The sequence below is a fragment of the Triplophysa dalaica genome, chromosome 10 (assembly GCF_015846415.1).
Source record: "Triplophysa dalaica isolate WHDGS20190420 chromosome 10, ASM1584641v1, whole genome shotgun sequence".
NCBI lineage: Eukaryota > Metazoa > Chordata > Actinopteri > Cypriniformes > Nemacheilidae > Triplophysa > Triplophysa dalaica.
In genome coordinates, this window is record NC_079551.1 from 18,889,224 (window position 1) to 18,915,389 (window position 26,166).

At 39.2% G+C, this 26,166-nt stretch overlaps 1 protein-coding gene across 1 annotated transcript; it reads left to right on the top strand.

Annotated features, from left to right (window-relative positions):
• Positions 1 to 11,875: 11,875 nt before the first annotated feature.
• LOC130430682 (ladderlectin-like) lies at positions 11,876 to 13,167 on the top strand. The gene is made up of 6 exons (XM_056759826.1): positions 11,876 to 11,906; positions 12,016 to 12,083; positions 12,312 to 12,397; positions 12,495 to 12,617; positions 12,793 to 12,904; positions 13,100 to 13,167. The coding sequence occupies exons 2-6, from the start codon at positions 12,023 to 12,025 to the stop codon at positions 13,165 to 13,167; spliced, it is 450 nt and encodes a 149-aa protein (XP_056615804.1). The 5' UTR covers positions 11,876 to 11,906; positions 12,016 to 12,022.
• Positions 13,168 to 26,166: the final 12,999 nt, after the last annotated feature.

Genomic DNA, 26,166 nt, shown 5'->3' on the forward strand with positions numbered 1-26,166 from the left:
ACTGCTACACAAGTGTATAACCATTAAGATATTTGAACTTTTTTTGGAATATAAAAATATTGAGTTGTTTGAAGTATTTTACCTTTTTGCTGTTGACTTAATTTAGAAAGCATAACTGATGTATGAAGTGAGTTATCAATGATAAAAGTGTCTTGTTAACTGTACAATGATTTTTGTGCCATTCTGGATTTTGGTACAATGAACCGTAAACTGCTCAGATTTTGCTGATAATAAACTTTTAAAACTATAATCGACCGTTTTAGATCAAATATGTTGGTTTTTAAGCAGTTTGAAAAGTGTTTTTGCATGTCAAACTATCTACGGATGCTGCTTTTGCATTTACTAAGGTGCATGTACAGTACATTTATACTTTGTTTTACATTGCACAAGCATTTAAAACATTGTTCAAACACTTTCCAATAAGGATATGTAAAGTTTACTTGAATTTTATAAAATTATCTTTCAAATTAATGGTGGGCAGTAACAAGTATTTTTATCCGGATACAAAATTGTATTTTTATAGTCATGATATTGTTTTTTTAGTGCTTTGATCCTTAGATTACTAAGAGGTTTCCCCATAATACGTGCTTTATGGGGTGCATGAAAAGGTGGATAGAAACGTAAAAAGTTAAGCTCTCTGGAAAATGTACAGTTAGGGGTTAGTCAAGTGAATTTGAAACAGGTTTTCGGTTGTTTCTTGTATTACACAGAATGAAAATGTTTTGTAAAGGATTATTATGGCATGAGACTGATCATTACAGATTGGAACTGGTAGAGAATTACAAAACAAAAAAAGTGTTTTGGATCGCTGTTCAAAGTGGGTTTGTGGGTCTTATTTGACTCATTCAAATATTTAACCGTAAACCTAACCTAAAGGGGTCCATTTATTAAAGACATATTTAACATATGGGTCATGGAGGAGTTTTGTCTGAGCTAACTTGTCTTTGTGGTTTATCTTTTTGTAGAATTTGTGTGTTTTAATCAAGGCCACAAAAGTAGAGTCACACAGTAGACTACTCTCACAATGCTAATACATGTGTGTACTTATTTGCTCTTTCATTATGCAGAAATGGACTTCTTAATTCTACTTAAAGTTTCTGACCAGCAAAGACTACAGCATCTGTGCTTCTCTTAAGCTCATAAAACTCTATACTCACTAATCAAGGCTGTTTAAATTAAACATGACACTCCAATATGTTCATCATTGCAAAATTATAACGCAATGTGTACGTTTATTTTTGACCTGACCTTCTCCTGTTGCTGGATGAGACGCTAATTCAGTGAACAATCCAGTGCAACGTATTTAACTAATGACTTTTACTAGTCGTATGGATTGGAGGACAGGTTGAGACAAAAAATATTCTTATGAAACAGTTGAAAGCTTTGAAGTCTAGTTTTATCTCTCATCTCATTCAGTTTTGGAAAAAATAGTTTAAATAGCCTTCCAAGTCGTATTAAAGGGTAGGTATTGGTTTAGGTATTTTTTTATTGGATAATAAAGTCTGTCTCTTGTCATATTAGTTAAATAATAAAATCAGTTGAACATGTCAACATGAAAGTAAGAAAGAAACGTTGAAGTATAAGAAAAAAAGAAAGAAGGTAAGAAAGAAAGAAAGAAAGGGATAAGTGCACACTCTGTGCTTTAACTTAAACTAAAACCAGAAAATAATTCCGGTTATGTCACTTGTCACCCAATTACTTGTAAATCTCACATTTGACTAGATGGGAGGTTAAACTGTGAATCGAGACCAATGTGTTTCTCATACCTGTAAACCTTAGGTTTTTTCTGTGGTCTAAACCTCAGATGGAAATAGGGTGGCATTGCACTTTGCGATGATGCTTAGTGTGCTTGTGCACATGTGCCCTTGTGTGTAGATTTAACCATACAGTCTACCCACTAAACTAAAGCAAACCCTTTATTCTGAACACAGTAAACAAAAGCACAAGACCCTCAAGGACATATACTGTAGCCCCAGAACACGATAGGCTCATTTTACAATATGGTGCATGCTCTGTTTTTTTCCACAATGCAAAGCTTTTTCCACATCCATCGAGCGTTCCTTCGGCAAAGTACATGGACTCTATCAGCAGCAAGATGGTCTACTCTGTTCCTACCTTTCTGATTCCCGTTCAAAAAATGTTTTGGGCCTAACATCTTTCCTTCACAAAGACATTTTCTAAATATACTTCTAACCGTGGGGATCAGAAACCACAAACTGTTTTTTAAAGAGAAACCACAGATACAGGGCATTGATTGGGTGTTTATTATTCTTTATTAAGTAGACTGTATATGAGAAGAAAATGATAGAAGTGAAGTATTTTAACTTTTATTCAAGTACATTTTAAAGTATCTGTACTTCATGAGATTGTTTTCCCTTAATATATATATTTTACATCGAACAAAGCAAAACTAAACAATTTGTAAAAAAGTCTGCAGTTTTTATATACTTCAAGGTATAAACAATATTCATTTATGAAATGTAATGGAGTAAAAAGCATGATATATGCTTTATAATATAGTGATGTATTGTAATGTACTGACAACACTGAAGTACAGATGTTTGAAAATGTACTTAAAAGTAAAAACACTTAAGTGATGTCCACTACTTTGCATAAACATAAAAAACCTCTTCAAAATAAAAAAAGTTCCCTCTCTCTCTGCAGTTTCTCTCTACTTTTAAAGTAAACTTGTATGTAGATAATGCTACAAACATTGTAAAGTAGAGGATTTCCAAGTTTTTGCAAATAAAAAAATGTTTGAGGGTGTGGTGCTTGTATTTTTTACTGTTCTTTGATTGGAATAGATTTTTAAATCTAGACACAAGTGCACATGTGCACAAACACACAGAGCATCATTGCAAAAAGCAAACTGCAATACTTTACCACTCTTTTTCCTTCTGAGGTTTAGACCACTGAAAGTGAAGATAAACAAACACTGACAGACACTGCGAAGTCACTGCAAAAGCATTTATGTTGCAGTTGCCCTTCTTGCTGAGTATGGCCAGTAAAATGCTTATTAAATATCTGTTTCAATTTTTGCTAAAATCCGTTTTAATAACACAAAAGTAAAATATTATAGCCCACTTGAAACAATACTTAAGTACACTACAGTATTTACTCATAAACTATTATAAAATACCTACATACTACAGTGTTTTTGAACCTTACAAATAAAATGGCATAATGTACAGTACAACTAATGTAATATAAACCAGTATCTTACATCTTTCTTTTGTTTTTTACTCACATTCCATGCCATTCTGTGTTTATATATAAAATGAAGTAACCGTTTATCTTTTCATAATTTATATCAAGTTTCATGAAGTTTATTGAGTTGGCATTTCGATTTAACAACTTCAAAAATTGTCTGGTAATGGAACATAGGGAGAATAAATGCTCACTGGTTATCACATGCATTGTGGGAATTTTAAAATGGACTAACTGATCAGTGCCCTGACTAATGGACAAGGGAGCTGATTGAGACATGCCCTAAATATACCAGATTCCATGCCATTCCATGTTATACAGCAATCTCTGTTTTGATGACTGCATTCCATGATTCCTTCTGCAGCACAGAAAACATAGGGCCCTAGGATTGACACCGGTCCCAATGGATCTTGACTGTCAAGGCTTTCACAAAAGTTAAGAGCACCTGGCAAACATCCAGCATCTAATAATTCTTCCCAATCCGTGCACCATGAGACAAACAGCTTCCACTTAATGGCATGAGTACGGTGTGTTGAAGGAGCTCTGGCACTTAAGACAGAGTTTCTGACTCGTGCTGAATCTTGAGAGAACTCCCTCTCAACCACAGTCTAAATTCACCCTAGCAGGGGTCATGACTTTGTCCTGCATTAAGAACACTTTTTAGACTCAACAACTTGAAGGCCTGAACTATCGTCACTGAGAGTGCCGAGACTGATAGTGCAAGGATGAAGTGTCCTCCTAAGGTGTCATACAGTCCTGCTCCTCTTTAAATAATGAACCTGAGGCCACTAGACACAGCAAATCAAGCTCTTCTCTAGACAATTCAGCTGGAAGTTCAAACCTGAGCATTGAAAAGGCAGATTTGGATGCCTTTACTGTGTGTGTAATTTTTCATGTCCGCTCACTTCATCAGTGTAGCTACTGCTTGTGTCAGAGTTGAGAGTTGAGGCCCGATGCCATAAGAGGCTGCAGTTAGTTCGGCCATTTCTCTTGTCGGTCACTACTGTATTGTTAGTTGGGGAAGGAGATGTGGACATGGTAGACATTGATCCCTGTTCTCCATTGACGACATTTCCCAGTGGTAATATGTTTCACATTCTCTAAGAACTCCTGTATTCGTTCTTTGGGTGGTGATGTTTCTGATCATGGGTGTATTGTGAGTTCCGCGGCCGCATGCTAACAGAAGGGGGGTGCTTTGCGCTCTCATCGCAGCATTGCTGTTATGTTCCCTACGTGGAGTGAGGACTCTTCTTTTGATATATTATGTAAAATCATTTTGTTTCAGTTTCAGTTTTGTTGATTATTTGATGTATGCTGTCCTGGGTGGGATATAGTGCTTGAGTGTTCTTAAGACAATATTTACTGGATTACAGAGACTCATCTATTCATCTATTGCAAATCTGAACCCCAGGCTGCTTATAAGATTGTCTAATCATTTTCTTTTGGGTTTCTTTTGTTTATTGGGTCAGCAATGATCATTCACCCTTTGTGGCAAAATGAATATATTTAACACACTCTTCTTGTTTTGCCAGGAACTGGGAACTGGGGGAGACGAGAGGTCCTAGTTGTCAGGTTGAGGCCTGAACCCGGGTGGTATAGATAGCGATCAGACAATTTACCACAGAGCCATAGGGTACAATAACACTAATAACAGGTCTTGATTAGTGCAGTGATAGGACCCGATAGTGACCTCTAGTGGCCAAACAATAGAGTGCAGAGCAAAACCCTCACAGTAGTGGTGGAGATGTGTCTTTCCTTCACCACATGTTGTGCTCTTTACAAACACCAACCTGTGTGTATATTTGGATGCACATTTTGATTATAGTGATTGCCCATGTTGGGGTGACTTATACTGATAGAGACCCAGTTGGTAAGCTCTAGTTATCTGCCATAAATTAATTAAATCATCACAATGATTGTGTCCATTTTTAAGTGTTTTTAAATTGTCAAATAAGTACATTTTTGTACTTTGTCTCTGACTCTTACGCAGGTTTGAACCTGTGCGTGCGTTTCTGGGTTTTTTCTTAATTCCTTGGGGGAGATTCCCAGGGTGGCGTAGTCGGGAAGAGAGATATTTAAAAAGAGAGGGAAAATATATGACATGCCACACGTGCAAGCATACAACTACAGGACAAGCTGGATTTTTCAGTTTTTATGTCTACAATTATAATATTTTACATTGTAATCCTTTTAATTGTAATATTTTGCATCATTTTGAATTATCAGAATGTGCGATTGGTGTACAATCGCCTACAGGCGCATATTACTAACGTTCTCTTAAAAAAAAAAAAATATATATTGCGCCATTGACTTTAGACCAAGGGTAATCTCCCGGTCTCTCTCATGAAAAAAACATGGAAGTGACTAAAACTGCAATTCATTGACTGGCCGGTAGAGGCTGGCTACAAAACGGAGCAGAATCTCACTGAGAACCATGTTAAAATGGCAAACTTTAAAAGCCCCAAAAATCTTGTTTACAGCCTGGTACAAAAAACAGATGTCCATTTAGCTGTAACATGGAATTTTTTTTGTAGTTGCAGGTAATTTACCTTAAGAGTAAGCTGTAAACGTCTTTAAACGTTTAAATATCAACCGTCGATACATCGAGCTTGGCCGGGCGTGGTTTGGTGGTTCAGCAACCAGGCATATCAGCTCCATCTACGTCCCTCCTCTTTGCCCATTTTCTATTATCTGGGAGTGACGTGCAACCATCAACGATTTTTTTTAATCTTGTGGTCGGAGGTTGCACCTAGTTTTAGTTAAAGCCTCAACAATGTTTCATTGCCTGGAACAGTTTTTTTTCCCATTGGGGCATTGGATGTGCCATAACCACAGACAATCGGCAAACATAACATAAGGATAAACCAAAGAACAGTAGGCTAGATAAAAATACAAACAATTAACAAGGAAATGCAATAAGCATTATAACAATGGTTTTGTAATATAGTATGAACATTTTATTATAAATACTAAAATAAACATATTTACAACGTTCTACAATAAACAGTATTTTCCAAAAAATTTAAGGAGTTGTGAAACAGATTTGTAATACTTAAACAAATTAAATCCCATTTTCATTTCAACAAAATTACTGTATACAAAAAAAAATTTAAAGCACAAGAAAAAAATATTTTAACTTGCTTATAGAAGTAATGGTTGTCATTGTCAAGGAAGAGTCGAGGAATCAGTTGCAGGCACAAGGATTTTATTGAGATCGAACAAAATGCGCAGCACAAAAAAACTAAAAAAGCCGGTTCCAATTCAGACTTACCCACAAGATATAGAACAAATACTTAAATTGACTAGACCAAACACCGAACGAGGGGCAAAACAAGGAACAGGGAGGTTGGATAATTATGGGGGACCGGGTGCTAAGACTAATGACAGGAGAGCCTGGCCTGCAGTCAAAACAAACACTAAATCAAAACAAAACACGAACACGCCAACAACAGGGCCAGTCCCGATCAGACCGAAGTCATGACTGTATCCCCCTCCCACGACCGCCACCAGGCAGTCACGAGAGGGGCTTACCTTGTCGCGGGCAGAGATCACAGATCGACGAATTTCCCAGTATATCCCGAGCCGGAATCCAACTCCTCTCCTCCGGACCATAGCCCTCCCAATTCCACTAGATACTGGAAGCCCAGTACAGACGTCAAGTAACCTTTTAACCTCATAGACGGGAGAGCCATCCACTAGATGAGGGGGCGGGGGGCAGGTGTCTGTGCGACCGGGTTAAAGTGGGAGTGGAGCATATGTTTGATCCTGGAAACATGGAAAACAGGGTGTACCAGACCAAGGGAGGGGGGCAACTTGAGCTTGACGGCCACTGGACTTACCACCTTGATGTTAATGTATGCTCAATGAAAGCCATACCTTTTGCCCACAATTGTTATGTGGTGAGTGTCGCCGGCAATGGTCAGCCGCTGCTTTGGTCCGTTTGGAAGCCTGGACTAAGGCCTGGCTTTCCTCCAAACGAGCTTGCACCGATGGACGAAGGCCAGGCATCGGGTTCCTGGGAGGGAAACAGAGGGGGTTGATAACCGTTACAAGTGTTGAGGCACCGGCTTGAGTGCCGGTTCAGGGGAGCCGTGGTGTGCTTGTCCGGGTGAGCCACGGCGTCCATGCTTTATATTATGGCGGCGGGGCTTTGTGGAGGACTTCAACATGCTTTTGGATGTGATCAGATGACGATCAATCTCATCCGGAATGGAAGCCAATCAACTCCTGGAAAAGAGTGATAAACTCAACCATGGTTCTGTCCCTAATAGACTAACATTAAAATTGATTATAGCTAAATCCAAATGAAGAGATCAGGTATATACATCAGAATCAAACAGAGGTGAAATATATTCAACAGACACTATGGCAGACTCTTACTCTCATACTTAGTCTGCTGAATGGTATTTTATTCATAAGTAAGTTATTTTTCTTAAATCGTTCTGAAGGACAAATTGCACAAAGTTAATACTGAAGTGCACTTCTCAAATGCCTTGTCGGTGTCCTTGCTCAATGGAGTCGTGCAGATAGAGTCGATGGTCTTTACACTCTTCGGTCTTCATGCGGTGAGGCGATTAGGCAATTATATACCCGTCTGAATCCCTCAATTGAATTCAGCAGGACACGCCTAACAATATCTCACAATAAACAAGCAAAACCAGCATGAGAACAAATGTGACTTCAACATGTAACGTGGCGGTAGAATACAAAGCAACAAAACTGCGTTTAAACTCAATAAGACAAGTTTAATCAATTACACTTACGAGCTTCTGTTGACTTCTGCTTAAACAAACGGCTTCTCCCGGAACCAGAAATGTGGTCCAATGGTAACTGTCATGATCGAAGAACGAGGTGAGACCCAAATGCGGTGAGGATACAAGCGTTTATTAAACAGGGAACACACTAGAGCACAATGGAAGAGACCGCCAAGCGACCGCGTCAGCAGCCTGGGAGAGTGTCACACCCAGAGGACCCGGGATCTAGACGACGGCTGTGATGAAGCGCTCAAGGCATGTCTCACATTAGGCAGGGTAACACACAGAGTCTTTAGCTGGCTTGGCTCGACTGGGTCAAAGAGACCGCCAAGCAACCGCGTCAGCAGCCAGGGAGAGTGTCACACCCAGAGGGCCCGGGATCTAGACGGCGGCTGTGACGAAGCGCTCAAAGCAGGTCTCACGATAGGCAAGGTAGCACAGAGAAGTCTTTAGCTGGAGTGGCTTGACTGGATCCCGTGAACAGATGGCGGAACTCCTTGGAAGAGGCGTCACGGGGAAAACTGGAGCGCCGGCGGGGAACTATAGATAGAGAAGTTCAACCAAAAATAACAGGAAAAGAAACTAGATAACTGAACTAACTAGACTAGAAAAAGAATAACTAGAGAATTGAGCAGAGCAATATGCTAGGGATAGACGACAGGACAAGACAAGACAAGGAGTCAGCTCTAAGTCTGTGAGCAAACACGTTCAACGGACTGACAAAGAACAGCAAAACACGAGGGAATAAATGGGGAAACCTATCACAATAGAAATGAGCAACAGCTGCGCAGCGCAACCCGCGGGCGTGAAGCGCTGGCGAAACTCGCTACAGGTGTCAGGGTGATCAGAGATGAGTGAGGGAAACCCAGTGAGGGAGACACGAGGGCGGAGCTAGTGACGCGGATACCGAACACGCGGCAAACTGTCAAACAACTCCCCACGTGTTCGACACTAAAACAAAACAATGCCACACAAGTACAAAAACGGACACAATAAACCCAGAGTCATGACAGGTAACTCTGTAACAATGAGTAATAGACTTGCACCTTTGACTTGACTGTAACGGAATGAATAGCTTTATTCAGAGACATGGTCAAAACACAGGCAAGGTCGTACAAACAGCAAACAGGTAAGTTTCAGACGAGACACAAGAGTAATCTTAAAATAGGTGGGGGTTGATCGACGGCGAACATAATCCAAAGTGCTTGACAAGAGGGGCAATTCAATACACAGGCAGAAGATCATAAAACGAGAAAACAGTCAAGACTTTGACTAGACTATGGAAACTAGAACGAAATTCTTCAACAACGACAGGGAACTGGCTCCATAGAGCAGCTACGCTATACAGCATAAACGGTTAAACAATACCCGGCCCTGAATGGTTTTTTGAGTCTGATTCTAATAGTGGGTGTGATTGGTGGTAGCTGTGTGTGATTGGTTTCAGGTGAGCTTGTGATAGTGCAATGGAGCATGGGAAATGTAGTCCAGGGTGATGTGTAACCGTCGGTGTAGTGTGAGAGTCAATATAATGAAAGGGCGACCTCTGGTGTTAATCAGACGGAAGGTCACAGGTGGAATTCGTGACAAGACCTGTGGTTTAATCTTGAACCGCATGCAATGCAGAATTGTATTTGTGTTCTCAGGATGATGGAGTTTCCCGTTCACTAAGCGTAGGTTATTATGGCACTTTTAGAATCACATAAGCGTGTGTCATTGTCTCGCTGAGACTTTTTATGAGTCGCAGGAAGGAAACTTGTTATTTTATTCCTTGTCCCTCTCATTTACATGTCATTGCTGTTGCTGAAAGGGTATCTCTACTCGACCTGTGACTTTCTGTTGTTGAATGACTGTTGATTAAGCTGAAAAACGGCACGTGGAGGACATCTGCTGGTCTAACATGTATAAATGCAAAGACTCAAGTCACATTATGACACAATGCTGTGAAAATTACTATATATTGCAAGAATTGTAAGCACACTGTCTCGTATGGAAACTTTTGTTTATTATACTATACTTTTCATATTTTTGTCCATGTATTTACATATCTCAAGATGGAAAAGTTACTTTAAAAAGTTTTACATTCAAGATTCAAGTGATTTTGTAAGTAATGATGTCATTAAGAAAATCAACTTTTTTTAACTTTCCCTGAGTCTCTTTTTGTTTATATGAGTAGAGAACTGTAAAGCCAACAGCAAAATGCTCTTTAATACCTGCTTCTGATTGCAAAACAAACCTCTGAAGGGTGAAACAAGAAACTTAAACAAGACCCTTCCCGATCACTCCATCTGGATTTTCTTTATTGTGATAACAACCATCTGGATTTACATTAACAGCTCTTTCCGTTTGATGTTTGTTCATATTATTTGCATAGATCCAATAAAATATAAAAAGTTGTTCGGTTATCTCCGGTCGCTCAGCTGAAACAAGGGGTAAGTGATAAGAGGTAGCCACCTTGTAAAATATGTCCAAGTTCACCTGATATCGGGTTATAAATATGCTGTATGTAAACACTCTGTATGTACTGAAAGTCGTGCTGACTGACAAAACAAGTACATTTCTGTCCATGTGCATAAATCAACAGATTCTACATTTCATGACTATATCATAAACGACTTTGAGACATGTTTGGCTTTTAATATAAACTAATTTCCTATAGATATAATAATATCACATTAAGGTAATTATTACACAATAAGTAGTGTTTAATGTACATTATAGCTAAAACTGCCCCAAAACAACAAAAAATGCTTTCAAAGACCTCACATTGGTATTTAAACAACTAAATATTGAGATGAGCTGTCTGTATGGTAAAAACTTTCTGAATAACATTTTTGAGTGTCAAGGTTGCATGGATATTGGCATGGATTCTGGTCGTCTGCTTTCCACATAAGTGTTATAAAATGCTTGTACAAACTGTACACAGACACTAACCATGTTATTGCATTACGGTATATGTATAGCATCATGCATCATGCAATGTAAGTCGCTTTGGATAAAAATGTCTGCCATAGGCATAAATGTAAAATTTAAATTGCGGATGTTATTACACTTTATTCTTTATTCACTTCATTCATACACTTCATCCTAGATGTTAAATTAAAATGCCAGAGTAAACAGACAAAATGGTACACCTGTAGTGTAAATGGTAACAATCTAGTCAAACATTCCAGACAATGTGCTCAGAGGAAATGCAGACCAGCTGGCAGATGTCCTCACTAACATTACTAACACCTGTTTGAGCAGTGCCATCATTCCCACATGCCCTAAGACTACCACCATCATGCTTGTGCCCAAGAGGTCCCTGTTGAACTCACTCCCATAAAGTGCTTTCAGAGGCATTCATGAGGCAGATTTAAGGCAAAATAAGTGTCACCCCTGGACTCTGATCCACCCTAAAAACATAAACTAAACACCTTGACTAATGCAACACAAAACTGATCTCAGAACTGTTGTTAGCTCAGTTATTGCTTATTTGTGACACTCTCAATGTGTTTTTTTTTGTATACATACAGTCTTACACAACTAATTTATACCATGTCATCAGTCTGTCACTAAAGAGCAGAGGATCAATTATTTGGTTTCTTAGCTCCTTTCCACATAAATGTTATACAATCCTTGTACAAACATGCTACAGAATATCAAACAAAGTTAATCCGCGTGTTGTCACATTTTATTAGCTTCATTCGAAAATTAAAACTTCAGAGTAAGTAAACAGGCAACTTACCATATGTGTGAAGTCAATGATAACAGCCAATAAAGTCCAGTATTTAATATGACACCATGTCACCACCCAAAATTCCAAGTTATTTTTAGAACATACAGGCTCATAAACACTTTATTTTACAGTGTTTACATTTCATGAAGAAAAAGGTATAAAAATGGGGATTCTGTATACAGCTTCACACAATCCTCATTAAAGTTCTGAAAGCAAGAATAAAAAAAGCGGTGAGTTTAAACCAATGACCTACAGAAGATTTTGTCTTTAATATTAACTCCTAAAAAGTCTGCATTTGAGTTCAGATGTGTCACATCGCTGTTTTTTATTCATTTTCAGATTTATCATGGCAGTGATGAGAGGTCTTGTGCTTCTATTCTTGGTCTTTTCTGTGGAGAATGCAGCAGGTAACCAACACATTTATTTATTAATGCAATTACAAAGTGTCAAAAACTCTGCTCTTAATGGGATAAAAGGAAATATGTGACATGAATCAATATTGTGATGATATGAAGTTATTTTACAGTCTTAAGCATATATCACAGAAAGATAAAAAGATTGCTTTAACAAATAAAACCTTTCTTAACTGTCAGTATTACAGCGAGTAAATCTCTAATATATCATGTACTGTATAGCTGAAGAATGTTCATTTGGATGGACACCTTTTGGAGTTGAATGCTTCAAGTTCTTCCCCCAGACAGTTAACTGGGTCAGAGCAGAGGTACTTTCATCTCAACATTTTTCAAGAATAATCCATTTCTGTATCTAAACTAAAACGATTTGACTTTTTTGGAATGACTCAAATAATCTCTCTTTAGAAAAATTGTCAAAGCCTTGATGCAAATCTTGTGTCTGTGCGCAGTAAAGCACAAAATGAGTTTCTCCTGAGTCTGGTAACTGTTAACACCCGTGTTTGGATTGGAGGTCATGATGGTGAAATGGTAAATATTTCTGCTTTAAAAACATTTACATACAAACAGTTTTCTGTTACAACAGACTCATTTGTCAGTTTAGACGGTAATGTATTATTTTAATTTAAAACAAATTTTCTCTGAGTTCATTAATTTCTTTATATGTTATCATGTTTTAATGTTATTGGTTCTTCTCATTCTTTAGGAACAACAATGGCTGTGGACTGACGGATCTCCATTTGACTACACCAACTGGTGCAAAACAGAACCTAACAATGAGAAAGGCACTGAACACTGCCTGGACATAAACTGGTCAGGTATGCGTGAAATCTCTTAATCCTGACAATTTACTGTGCTTTAATAATAAAGTAGCTAGTTTTGTTGACACATCTTGATTATATGTTATACTATATAGCTACATATTATAATGTTGTTGATTAATGTATGGGTTTACCTTTCATTAGTCAACTATATTTATTTAATGTAAATGTTATTGTCATCTCATCCATCAGATAACCATTGCTGGAATGATGTCCCCTGTACTATGCCAATGGGTTACATTTGTGCTCAAATCCGCTGATGAGAAATCAGCAAAGAGTACACCTTTAAAATTGTACCATCACATCATCCATAAACTTCCATACCTTGAAGTATGTCTCAAAGCAATAAAAGCATTTGAAAAGCAAATTGTCTGAATTGTGGAATTAAACTTTTTGTCATGTAAAAAATCAATCAATCTTAATATTCAATAATATGGGTAACTCATTTGAACACTGTGTATTAACGCTTACTAAAAGTCTGCCCTTTCATTGATGTTAATCCAGTCATTCACACTGATCCAACAAATGGCAACACATTTGCTTGTTGTTTATATTATTATTTTATTATCTTGGTCTTATTTATCATTTTTCTTCCAACTTTGCTACCGTTCGGATGTTCTTGCTTACTGCTCTGCGCTTTGCTCCCTGATTCTGTACAATTCTCAGATTTTTATTTCAGCAGATCAGAACAGCGCTCAAACAACACATTTTGGGCACAAACACTAAAACTCGTCAGGTCTAGCATTAGTCATTATGCCTTTTTGGCTAAAGATTGTAGGCTTTCCATCATAGCTTCACAATTTCAACAGATTGACCAATAAAATAGGTTTACGGAATTCCAGCCAATCAAATTACACTGAAAAAGGAGCAGTTCAGCCAATAAAACTAAAGAAGACAGACTATTCAGCCAATCAAATTGAAGAAGACAGTCTGCAGAAAGGCGCTTAAGACTGTGACTGTGTAGTGACATGTGAGAAGCTAAACATAACAACGCCGACGGTTTTACAATAAAAATGATAAATGCTAAGATTTCAGAGATCCAAACTATGTGTCTTTTGCAAATTCTGCTGTTTTAAAAGAAATCTTAGTTTGTTTGTTTCATAATGTAAAGTGTGTTCGACTCGACATGCATAAAACATTAGAAATAAGTTTATAGCAAACAATTCATAAGAAATTTATGATGGATTTTATTAACAGAAGAATTCGATAAACGGCAGAACTATTATCACAGGTAATAAAACAACTTTATTCGTCTAATTTGAATTGAACATTATTAAATAGGTTGGAAAAATGGTTCCTTAAGAAGATAAATATGTTGTACCAGTTTAGTCACTTTACAGGAAGGCTATTATTGCGGTTTCTTTGTATTCCATTGTATGTGTTTTTCAAGGCTGAGTTCATCGCAGCATTCAATGATGGAACTGTTAATTTCTCAACCACAGCCTCAACTTCATCCTCATCTTCATTGTCTTCATAACAATAATCCTCTAAAATCCTAACTGACCGATACGTTTTTTACAGCTGACTATAAAGTGCACTGAGAAAATGTTCAAGGTGTGAGACACGCATTAGCCTTGTTCCGGCTGTGGCTGGTTTCATCCTATATATTGAAAATAGAAAGACTTTCTGTCAGAGAAGTAGGAGTCCACAGAAGTTTCACTCTACGTGTGTTTGCATTGGGTAGCCTACTGTGTAGGCTGTTGCAGAATCACCATCTTTTTAAGTTCACAGGGACATTAAGTTTATAATCACAGTTGCAGGGTGCTATATAAAAACAAACTTGCTGAACGTTTATAAAAAGTCAATTGTTTTAATTGATTACACAACATTTACCCCCCAACAGCCCATGTGCTCCACCAGAGGGCGCTCCCTTCTTGTCTATTGACATTATGCCATACATGCACTGCACCTCCCATAATCCTTTGCACATTATGCTTGATTATCTTCATTTCCCTTATAAGTTCTGCATGCTTTAGAGCAGTATGTGATGACATCACGATCTCTTGCTCTTACACTTACGCCTGTCAAACTGTTGGTCATAAAAAGAAATACAAACTTTCACTCAAAAAAACAATATTAATGGCCTTAAACTGATTGTTCACCCAAAAATGAAAGTTCTGGCATTTATTCACCTTATTGCCATTTCAAACCAGAATGGATTTCTTTCTTCTGCAGAACAAAAAATATGTTTGTATTTGAACAATGTTGGTACCAATTGACTTCTACTGTATGAACATAAAATCACTGAGAAGTCTGGTTTGAAATGACATTATACAGTCCTCTACAGTTTTGTCAAAGTGAACTTTATTGTAATTTTCCTATGGAGAAAAGAATAAATAATACAATTAAGTTTTCCAGGAAACCCTGGTGTAAACATAAAACGAAAATTCTTGACAAATGTTTAGTGTTACAGCAGCACTATGTTCTAGGATTACTTTAGTGTGCAACAATAAATACAAATTCAATAGATAAACTATAAACAATTTGCATACATGAATAAACATTCATACAAACGAATAAAACATAACTAAAAACTAAAGAACAGTAGCATATAAACAAAAAAAAAACAATTAACATGGGAATGCAATATGCATTATAATAAATTACATTTCACATTTATTAATAGCACAAAATAAATGATTCTGACTTGCTTACAGAAGTAATGATGGTCATGAGAAACTGAGAGAGTGTAAAATAACATGGTATGACTGACTACAGTGTGGTCAGAGCAAACTTGACTTCCTCTGTTTGGTGTGGGTAAAGTATAAAAATAAGAAGCAGAGCTCATTTGTGTCCTAATAAAGACAACATGAGAATCACACAGCTTCATATCTGTGAGTATATTGATTTAAAATGTATTTGCTGCAAGTTTCTACCTTTCTTTGTTATTTGTTGACAGTAGATTTAATAGTGAAATGATGATTAAGTATGTGAACCCTTTGGGCTTACTTGGATTTCTTCATAAATTGGTCATAAAATGTGTTCTGATCTTCATCTAAGTCACAACAATAGAGAAACACAGTCTGCTTAAACTAATACCGCACAAACATTATACGTTTTCATGTTTTTATTGAACACAACATGTAAACATTCATAGTGCAGGGTGGAAAAAGTATGTGAACCTTTGGGTTTAATAACTGGTTGACCCTCCTTTGGCAGCAATAACCTCAACCAAACGTTTCCTATAGTTGCAGATCAGACCTGCACAACGGTCAGGAGAAATTTTGGACCATTCCTCTTTACAAAAGTGTTTCAGTTCAGCAATATTCTTGGGATGTCTGGTGTGAATCGCTCTCTTGAGGTCATGCCACAGCATCTCAATCGGGTTGAGGTCAGGACTCTGACTGGGCCACTCCAGAAGGCGCATTTTCTTCTGTTGAAGCCATTCTGTTGTTTATTTACTTCTATGCTTTGGGTCGTTGTCCTGTTGCATCGTCCATCCTCTGTTAAGCTTCAGTTGGCGGACAGATGGTCTTAAGTTTTCCTGCAAAATGTCTTGATAAACTTTGGAATTTATTTTTCCATCGATGACAGTAATCCGTCCAGGGCCTGAGGCAGCAAAGCAGCCCCAAACCATGATGCCCCTCCACCATATTTCACAGTTGGGATGAGGTTTTGATGTTGGTGTGCTGTGCATTTTGTTCTCCACACATAGCGTTGTGTGTTCTTTCCAAACAACTCAATTTTGGTTTAATCTGTCCACAGAATGTTTTGCCAGTAGTGCTGTGGAACATCCATGTGCTCTTTTGCAAACTTTGCAAAGTTTTTTTTGGACAGCAGTGGCTTCCTCCGTGATGTCCTCCCATGAAGTCCATTCTTGTTTAATGTTTTCCTTATTGTAGATTTGTCAACAAAAATGTTAGCATGTGCCAGAGATTTCTGTAAGTGTTTAGCTGACACTCTAGGATTCTTCTTCACCTCATTGAGCATTCTGCGCTGTGCTCTTGCAGTCATCTTTACAGGACGACCACGCCTAGGGAGTGTAGCAACAGTGCTGAACTTTCTCCATTTGTAGACAATCTGTCTTACCGTGGACACATGGACATCAAGGCTTTTAGATATACTTTTGTAGCCCTTTCCAGCTTTATGTAAGTCAACAATTCTTGATCATAGGTCTTCTGAGAGCTCTTTTGTGCGAGGCATGGTTCAATTCAGACAACGCTTCTTCAGAACAGCAAACTCAAAACTGGTGTATTTTTTTTATTGGACAGGCCAGCTTTAATCAACACATCCAATCTCATCACATTGATTGGACCCCAGGTTGGCTGACTCCTGGCTCCAATTAGCTCTTGGAGAAGTCATTAGCCTAGGGTTTCACATACTTTTTCCACCCTGCACTATGAATGTTTACATGTTGTGTTCAATAAAAACATGAAAACGTATAATGTTTGTGCGGTATTAGTTTAAGCAGACTGTGTTTCTCTATTGTTGTGATACAGATGAAGATCAGAACACATTTTATGACCAATTTATGAAGAAATCCAAGTAAGGCCAAAGGGTTCACATACTTTTTCTTTCAACTGTAACATCACTGTTAATGAATTAGGACTTTATTACTGTATGAAGACAGATACACCTCCAAAATTCATCAGTGGCATCAGACTGCAGATAAATGGTAAGTGTTCCTTTTTAATCAATTGTATTCATATTTAGTCTTATAGATAGAAATATGTGTTATGCTGTAATATGCTGTAACGGAGACAGTAGAATTGATTGTAGCTACATTAAAAGATTGCAAAGTGACTCATTATTTGCAGAGCCAACAGAAAGTCAAAATAAAGAGATCAGATATTTACATCAGAATCATACAGAAGTGAAATATATTCAACAGAATCAGACACTATGGCAGACTCTTACTCTCATCCTTGGTCTGCTGAATGGTGTTTTATTCATTGTGGTCATAGGTGAGTTATTATTCTTTAGTTCAACATCAATATAAACATTGTCTTTGATAAAGTCTTTGATTTTATTGTGTTGTTCTAAAGGACTATTAAAGGCTTTTATTGATGTGAATAAAACAATTGAAGAAGGTTTTATAAAACTCCCCAACACTGATCTACAGCAGGTGATCTACAGAAGCTTTTCTAATCTCAAACCAGCTAAAGGTAATGATCTCAAATCACAAAATTTTTCCAAAATGTTTCAGAGTTGTAATACAGTACAGTATCTCAGCATCATTTAGATAAATGTAAAATAAAACAACTGCCTTCATCATGCTTATAGATGTATTAATTCACTCTTTCAGTGTGCAGAAGTGAAATGTTCAAAGCTTCATAAAGTCTTGATCCAGGAAACAATAACAACTGTGCTGCTTCACAGCTGCCAACACAATCTGTACAACAAACCTGACATATGTATCTCACAGTGTACAGAAACATGTATGATGAATTATGTTACCTTACCAAATAAGTGATATTGGCTGTGATGTTTTTGTTGAAATGATGTTTCTATTATTTTAAATTATACTGATAGCACATGATAGTCTCGTTGTAGGAGCCATACTTACCACCTTATTTAATTTTTATAAATATGTTAATTTATATATCAGTATGTTGTTAATTGAAGGGGGGCACGGTGGCTTAGTGGTTAGCACGTTCGCCTCACACCTCCAAGGTTGGGGGTTCGATTCCCGCTTCCGACTTGTGTGTGTGGAGTTTGCATGTTCTCCCCGTGCCTCAGGGGTTTCCTCCGGGTACTCCGGTTTCCTCCCCTGGTCCAAAGACATGCATGGTAGGTTGATTGGCATCTCTGGAAAACATTGTCCGTAGCGTGTGAGTGTGTGAGTGAATGAGTGAGTGAGTGTGCCCTGCGATGGGTTGGCACTCCATCCAGGGTGTATCCTGCCTTGATGCCCGATGACTCCTGAGATAGGCGCAGGCTCCCCGTGACCCGAGGTAGTTCGGATAAGCGGTAGAAAATGGATGGATGGATGTTGTTAATTGTTTATTTCTCTGAGTGTGTGCCCTCTATAGGTGAGAGGGGAAAAGTTGTATAAAGGATAGGCCACCCATGACAGGAAGGGGGCACTGGTGCAAGAGCACACAGTCTTTTGACCGTGCACATGGAGCTAGGGTGGCATGGTGCAACAAACCTGCAAGCGGCCTAAAAAGTTGTTTGTTTCATTTTGTTACAACCCATCTTTATTTTTTGATTTAATAAACTTCAGTTATTTGTTTGGAACATCAACACGCCTCTCTGGATCTATTTATGGTAAGCGTCAGAATATGTCAGAATCATATCATCAGCATCTCCCACAGTGGACAAGAAATAAGGATTAAGAATAGGAAACTTGTTTTTACCACTACAAAATGTCAAAAGACTTGCTTTGAAAATGGAATATGTTTGAGAAAAGGAGGATTATCCTTAAACTTGAACGGAGTGGATGGACTGTTTGAAGACCGCATGGCATTGGAAGCAGAGAACAAAGGAAACTTCTCAAAGAGGTATGTGCTTGCGGAAACAATGTGCAGAGTTAAATTTGAATGTTATTGGAAACAATTTCAAGTTTGATGCTGCAAACAGTGAATGAAAGGATTAATTTGATGAAAGAGTTCAAAGGTCTTGATATATGCCATTTTAAAGAAGAATCAAAGGAAATTTGAAAAGTTTATGTCTTTGGAAAAAGGATATTTGCTTGTTTGAAACAAAATGGATGAGTCTATTCAAGAGCAATTCCCGGGCTCAGCTCGGGGAGACTTGAATGAGGTTGCTGCTCGTTTGAAAGCCTCTAGAGCAGGCAAGATGGCACATCTTACAAGGAGAATCAATGTTGTTAACTCTTTGATGACTGATGCTGAATATCTTGAAGAAGTAAAGGGAAACATGAGGAAGTTCAATGAAATGTTTGTTGAATTCAAATCTCTTCAAGAATCATATGTAAAAATGTTAAGTGAAGAGGATAAAGTTGAAGATTTGAAAACCTGGTATGAACCAAGAATGAAGCAAGTTGAAATTTTCATGTCTACCGTTGAGAAGTGGATGTCTACTATTCAAGAACCTGACTCTCAAACCAGTACTCAAGCTTCTTCTTCTCTAGTTGCGCAATGCGCAGGTGAAATGAACGTGGAGAGCAGGCATTGGGCCAAACCATTGTGAGAGGCAGGGGAGGGGGAACTCTACAGTTTCTAAATTTAAAACGCATTTTTGCTTTTATATTTTCTACAAAATACTCAATTAGATTAGATTAACATAAATATATGTATGACAATAGCGAATTTAATTGATCGAGGGGGGGACAACCCTCGGATAGAGGGGGACATGTCCCCTCCGTCCCCCCCGGGATTTACGCCCCTGGTAGCATGGTTCTTGAAGTTCAAGAATATCCTTCGCTTGCTCACTGCAAAAAGAAAAGAAACACAGGCAACCTGCGTGAATAAGGACACACAGAGCCAAAACAAGGTATGTAATGAAATTAAAGCATTCAAGACATCACTTTGTGGACAATCCGTATGCCTGGATGATCTCTTGAAAGCAGAAAAGGCCATCGTTGAATTTTGCCAGAAACAAAGGTATTCAGAGGAAATGTCAAGAATTGAAAAGACATCACTTGTTGGAAAGCGATTGAATAGATTCAGCAGCCTGTACAAGCTAGATCCTGTGATGGATGATGGAGTTTTGAGGGTTGGAGGAAGGTTGGACAAGTCTGCAATGCCTGAGGAAACCAAGCGACCAATAATACTTCCAAAAGATCTTCACATCTCCACACTTATCCTTCAACACATACACGAACAGCTCGGACATGCTGGCAGAAACCATGTTCTCTCACACCTGAGAAAAAAATATTGGATTATAAATGCCAATTCTGCAGCCCGCAAAGTTCTGTCTAAATGTCTTGTGTGCAAGCGTGTAAGAGGAAAAATTGGAGAGCAAAAGATGGCGGATTTACCAAAGGAAGGACTACAAGCTGATCTTCCACCTTTCAGCAATGTTGGTGTTGACTACTTTGGACCTTTCGTGACAAAAAGAGGAAGAGGTCATGTTAAAAGATATGGGGTTATTTTCACTTGCATGACAAGCAGGGCAGTTCACCTAGAAATGGCTCACTCACTGAATACAGATTCCTGCATTGACGCTTTAAGAAGATTCGTAGCTAGAAGGGGCCAAGTACTGCATATTCGATCAGTCAGTTTATTTTAACATCCACTCATATTTCTACAAAGGAAGCTATCAATTATGAATTTCTATGAGCATATACGTTTGACAATAACCATATAGATCTGAGTGGTCAAACTGTAATAAAGTGATTATTTTCTCACCTTACCAAAGCGTGTATAGTTTGACCCAAAGAAAAGTTAAATGATTATAACTTAGTAATGTCAATCTTCATTGAAAATGTATGTTTTAGAGAATAATCATGACAACGAAAATGTAGAAGTTTTGCATTTCTTTTTTTATATTTTCTTTGTAAATTATTCATAATGTTTTGCCAGATCAGATTTTTTTTCAAACTATACTGCTTTGCATTTAAGTGTTAGAAAATGATTGTTGCAAACCAAATAAATATACTGTAATCATATAGCATGTATTTGTTAGAAAAAATGTATGTTTGTTACAGTGTTGTAACACTCAACTAAAGTGTTTAATCAAACCCAGAAATGTGTTTCAATGGTCTCTGCAACCAATGACTAAAACACTCTCACCTTTGACTAGACCTGTGGTTTAATCTTGAACCAGATGCAATGTTTTTCTCAGACCACTAACATATTTATCACATTCACACAAGTCTTCTTCCAAACCTTAAATGGAAACTGTAGCACTTTGCTGCGTTAAAATGTATAATTCATCAGAGAATGTTCAGTGCTAGATATTTATATTCATATTCAGTAACTAACTTACTATATGTAACAAAGATATTTATACTTTATAAAGTTTGACTTTTATCTATATAGTCAATCTCAGGCATGAGCCAAAGAAATAAATACATAAAGCTGTCCTTCTATTGCTGTTAACCCAGTCATTTAAAGTTTAATTCTCACTGATCCAAAACATGTGTGTTGATTTATTTAACTTATTTTGATTCAATTTTTTTGTATTGAATATAATAGTCACACATTCCTTTATTTTGCCATATAGATAAACATGTTTGCTAATATGAATTATGCTATAAGTGACTATAGACACATTTTCTGTAAATTAACATTGTGACACGTTTTTGTGGGCGGAGCTTAGGTTGGGGCAGAAAGATCCCCTTGACCACATATCTAACGCTAGATAGCATGTTTTGTTTGCTTGATTTTTGATGATGACTAGAAAATATCACTCACTGTCAAGGACTGCAACTGTTCTTAAAAAGTTCACTTTAATGCAAAGAACCTGAACAAACTGTACGTGTTCACTCAATGGATGGACAAACTAACAGGATTTCCTCCAGTTAATACCATACATTCTATTTAATTTTCTTGTATTATTATTTTATTAAAAACTGTATTATTATTTTATAATCATTACCTTTTGACCGCACAGGGTATGCTTGCAAACTTTATTAGTTATACAACTAGCAGTTAACTATCGGCCAGAAACTTAATGTAAAGGAAACGGTTTTTCATCTCATTTTCTCAAGTTATCACAAATCCATTAGTATAAAGGAACAGTGAGAAGACTCATGTTATGTGTCAGGTTTGTGTTCAAGTAAATGCATTTGCTAACGTTTGCCGCTGTTTGTACATGCAGGCATCTAGTATACGCTCTCAGTTTATCTTTAATATACACATTTGGTTTCTCTGTCTCGTGAGTGTAGATGTCAAGCCACTTAATAAGATTAGATTGAAAGCTCTAGTCAGACAATAATATTCGTCACTGAACTATTTTACTTCTCTGAAGTGTGTGACTATTAAATAATTCATATTCCTCCTTTATTAATTAAATAATAATTACATAAATTAAACGGTTGTTTTCGAGGATACTTGTCTACACTGCTAAACCTTGCCGTAAATTACAGGGTAAATAACTTTAAAATAGGCAGCGTTTAGCAGTAACCTTGGGAAACAGTATTTTACAGAAACATGAGATGCATTCTGTAGCGCAAATAATATATTACAGTTAATTACTATATAAACACATTACAGATAACAGCTGTAATATTCAGCTGTAAAATACTGCCTTTTTTACTACACTGTCACTTATTGCAGCACTATTTATTGCCAAGAGTAAGATTTTCAGGCAGAAAACAAAGATTTATGCATCAACACACACGTATGTGCACTGACTGCTTAATTCTCAACGCAAAGGTGTTGCTCCTTTAAGGGCAAACAGGTGTGTGTGATCTCTGAGATTATGTTCTTTTGCTTGTGCTGTGTTAATTATCTTAGTGACTGGATTTTCATGATTTAAAACTTAAAATGGAATCCCCAACAATGAGTGGGTGAACATTTCAAATATGTAGAAGTTTTTTTTAAATAAACTGCAAATGTAGGTAAAGTTAAACATTTCTTATTATGTGCTCAGTATCTTTCGGTTCCAAAAAGCTACCTGATAGCTAGCTTTTAGCATCTCACAACTTTCAGTATCCCATAGTGTTGAACATTATTTTATATCAGCAGCTGACCCCACCGCTTGTTTCTTTATTTCCATCCATCCATTTTCTACCGCTTATCCGAACTGCCTCGGGTCACGGGGAGCCCTGCGCCTATCTCAGGAGTCATCGGGCATCAAGGCAGGATACACCCTGGATGGAGTGCCAACCCATCGCAGGGCACACACACTCACTCATTCACTCACGCACTCACACCCTACGGACAATTTTTCCAGAGATGCCAATCAACCTACCATGCATGTCTTTGACCAGGGGAGGAAACCGGAGTAGCCGGAGGAAACCCCCGAGGCACGGGGAGAACATGCAAACTCTGTTTCTTTATTTTTCCTGTTTTTTTTTATTGTGTAGTAATAATTACCCACAATGTACAGATGCTAACTGTGCGATTTGCCATTCCGCCAACTAGGCCTTTTTTATACACATGTTAAGCGAATTTTCAGTTTGCCTGTGGAATGCATCAGTGCCCTTGTATGTTTAAGAAATTATCCTCATTAAGGTCACATATGCATAGAAACCACAGGCAGTCACAAACTGGACACATGAGATGGTTCTTCCTTTTGGCCTGACCAATGCTCCGGCCGTTTTCCAGGGCCTAGTCAACGGCGTGTTGGGTGACATGATCAATCGTTTTGTTTTTGTGTACTTGGATGAGATTTTGATCTTCCCCCCCTCTCTCCAGGTACACACCCAGCACGTTCGTCAGGTCCTCCAGCGTGTTCTCGAGAACCAACTTTTTGTCAAGGCGGAGAAGTGCGAATTCCACGCTGATTCGGTTTCGTTCCTTGGTTACATAATCTCTCATAGAGGCATTGAACCTGATCTAGTCAAGATCAGGGCCGTCCCTGAATGGCCTACCCCTGACTCCCGTAAGGCCCTGCAGCGGTTCCTGGGGTTCGCCAACTTCTACCGGCGATTCATCCGGGGTTTCAGCCAGGTGGCTGTACCGCTCACCGCGCATACCTCCCCGAAAGTCCCGTTCAAGTGGAATCCTCAAGCACAGGTAGCCTTTGACAATCATAAGTCCCGGTTTGTCTCTGCACCTGTGGTCTGTCTTCCAGAGCCGGAACACCAATTCATTGTGGAGGTAGACGCGTCCGATGCCGGGGTAGGTGCGGTTCTGTCCCAGCGAGCGGCTAATGGCAGGAAGGTGCATCGATGCGCCTACTTCTCCTGCCGCCTCAGCCCTGCAGAACGGAACTACGATATCGGTAACAGGGAGCTGTTGGCGGTTCGACTAGCTCTGGGGGAGTGGCGTCACTGGTTGGAGGGGTCAGCGCAGCCCTTCTTGGTCTGGACGGACCACAAGAACCTAGAGTATATCCGTTCAGCCAAGAGGTTAAACTCACGACAGGCTCGGTGGGCTCTGTTCTTCGGTCGGTTCTCCTTCACCCTCTCGTACCGGCCCGGCTCTAAGAATGTCAAGCCTGATGCCCTCTCTCGCCTGTTTCAGACACCCAGGAGCGAGCCTGCAACGGAGACCATCCTCCCCAAGGGGAGGGTAGTCGGAGCCCTCACCTGGGAAATTGAGCGACGAGTAGAGGAGGAAGACGGGGGGTGCAGGTCCCACGGGGGTGCCCGCCTGGTCGCTTGTTCGTGCCGGTTGTGCTGCGTCCTGAAGTTCTTCAGTGGAGTCATTCCTCCAGGTTCGTCAACCATCCAGGCAATCGGGGTACCCTGGCTACGGTGCGTCAGAGGTATTGGTGGCCGTCACAGGCCAAAGTTGTCGGGCAGTTCGTGTTGGCGTGCTCAGTCTGTGCTCAGAACAAGCCTTCTCATCGTCCTCCTGCTGGTCTGCTTCGCCCCCTGCCCATTCCCTCCCGTCCCTGGTCCCACATCGCCTTGGACTTTCTGACCGGCCTCCCTCCCTCTGGTGGTAACACCGTCGTGTTGACAGTAGTGGACCTCTTCTCCAAAGCAGTCCATTTCATTCCCCTGCCCAAGCTTCCCTCCGCCCGGAGATCGCTCAACTGATGGTGGATCACGTCTTCCGTCTCCATGGGTTACCAGTTGACGTGGTATCTGACAGGGGTCCTCAGTTTACTTCCCGGTTCTGGAAAGAATTCTGCAAGCAAATTGGTGCCACTGCTAGCCTCTCTTCCGGATTTCATCCACAGACCAGCGGACAATGTGAGCGCGCCAACCAGGATCTCGGTCGGAGACTCCGCTGCCTTACCTCGCACTGCCCTGGTTCCTGGAGCCAACAGCTGACCTGGATTGAGTGTACCCACAACTCTCAGCCCGTGTCCTCTTCAGGTATGTCGCCCTTTGAGTGCTCTCTGGGTTACCAACCCCCTCTGTTTTCTAACCAGGAACTCGACTCCTCGGTCCCTTCGGCCCTGGCTTTGTCCAACGTTGCCAACGCACATGGAGGAAAGCTAGGAGGATTCTGGCCCAATCCGCTAGTAGAAACAAGACCGCAGCTGATCGGCCCCGCACTTCCCATCCTACCTACGTGTGTGGTCAGCGAGTGTGGCTCTCCACCATGGACTTGCCTCTCCGGGTGCCTTCTCGCAAGTTGGCTCCCAAGTTCATCGGCCCATTTCAGATCACCAAGGTGGTCAATCCGGTGGCTGTCCGGCTCAAACTCCCACCTAATTTTAGTCAAGTTCACCCCGTTTTTCATGTCTCCAGGGTGAATCCTGTTTTCACATCCCGCCTGAATCCTTCTGGTTCCCACTCACCACCCCCTCCCCCTCGCCTGGTGGACGGATCCCCGACCTACACGGTC

What these genes read in the sequence shown, in the direction of transcription:
- LOC130430682 (XM_056759826.1), top strand. Translation starts at nt 12,023, where the DNA reads ATGGCAGTGATGAGAGGTCTTGTGCTTCTATTCTTGGTCTTTTCTGTG. An exon ending in TTCTGTGGAGAATGCAGCAG is followed by an intron (nt 12,084 to 12,311) that starts GTAACCAACACA and finishes TGTACTGTATAG; the next exon opens with CTGAAGAATGTTCATTTGGA. An exon ending in GAGGTCATGATGGTGAAATG is followed by an intron (nt 12,618 to 12,792) that starts GTAAATATTTCT and finishes CTCATTCTTTAG; the next exon opens with GAACAACAATGGCTGTGGAC.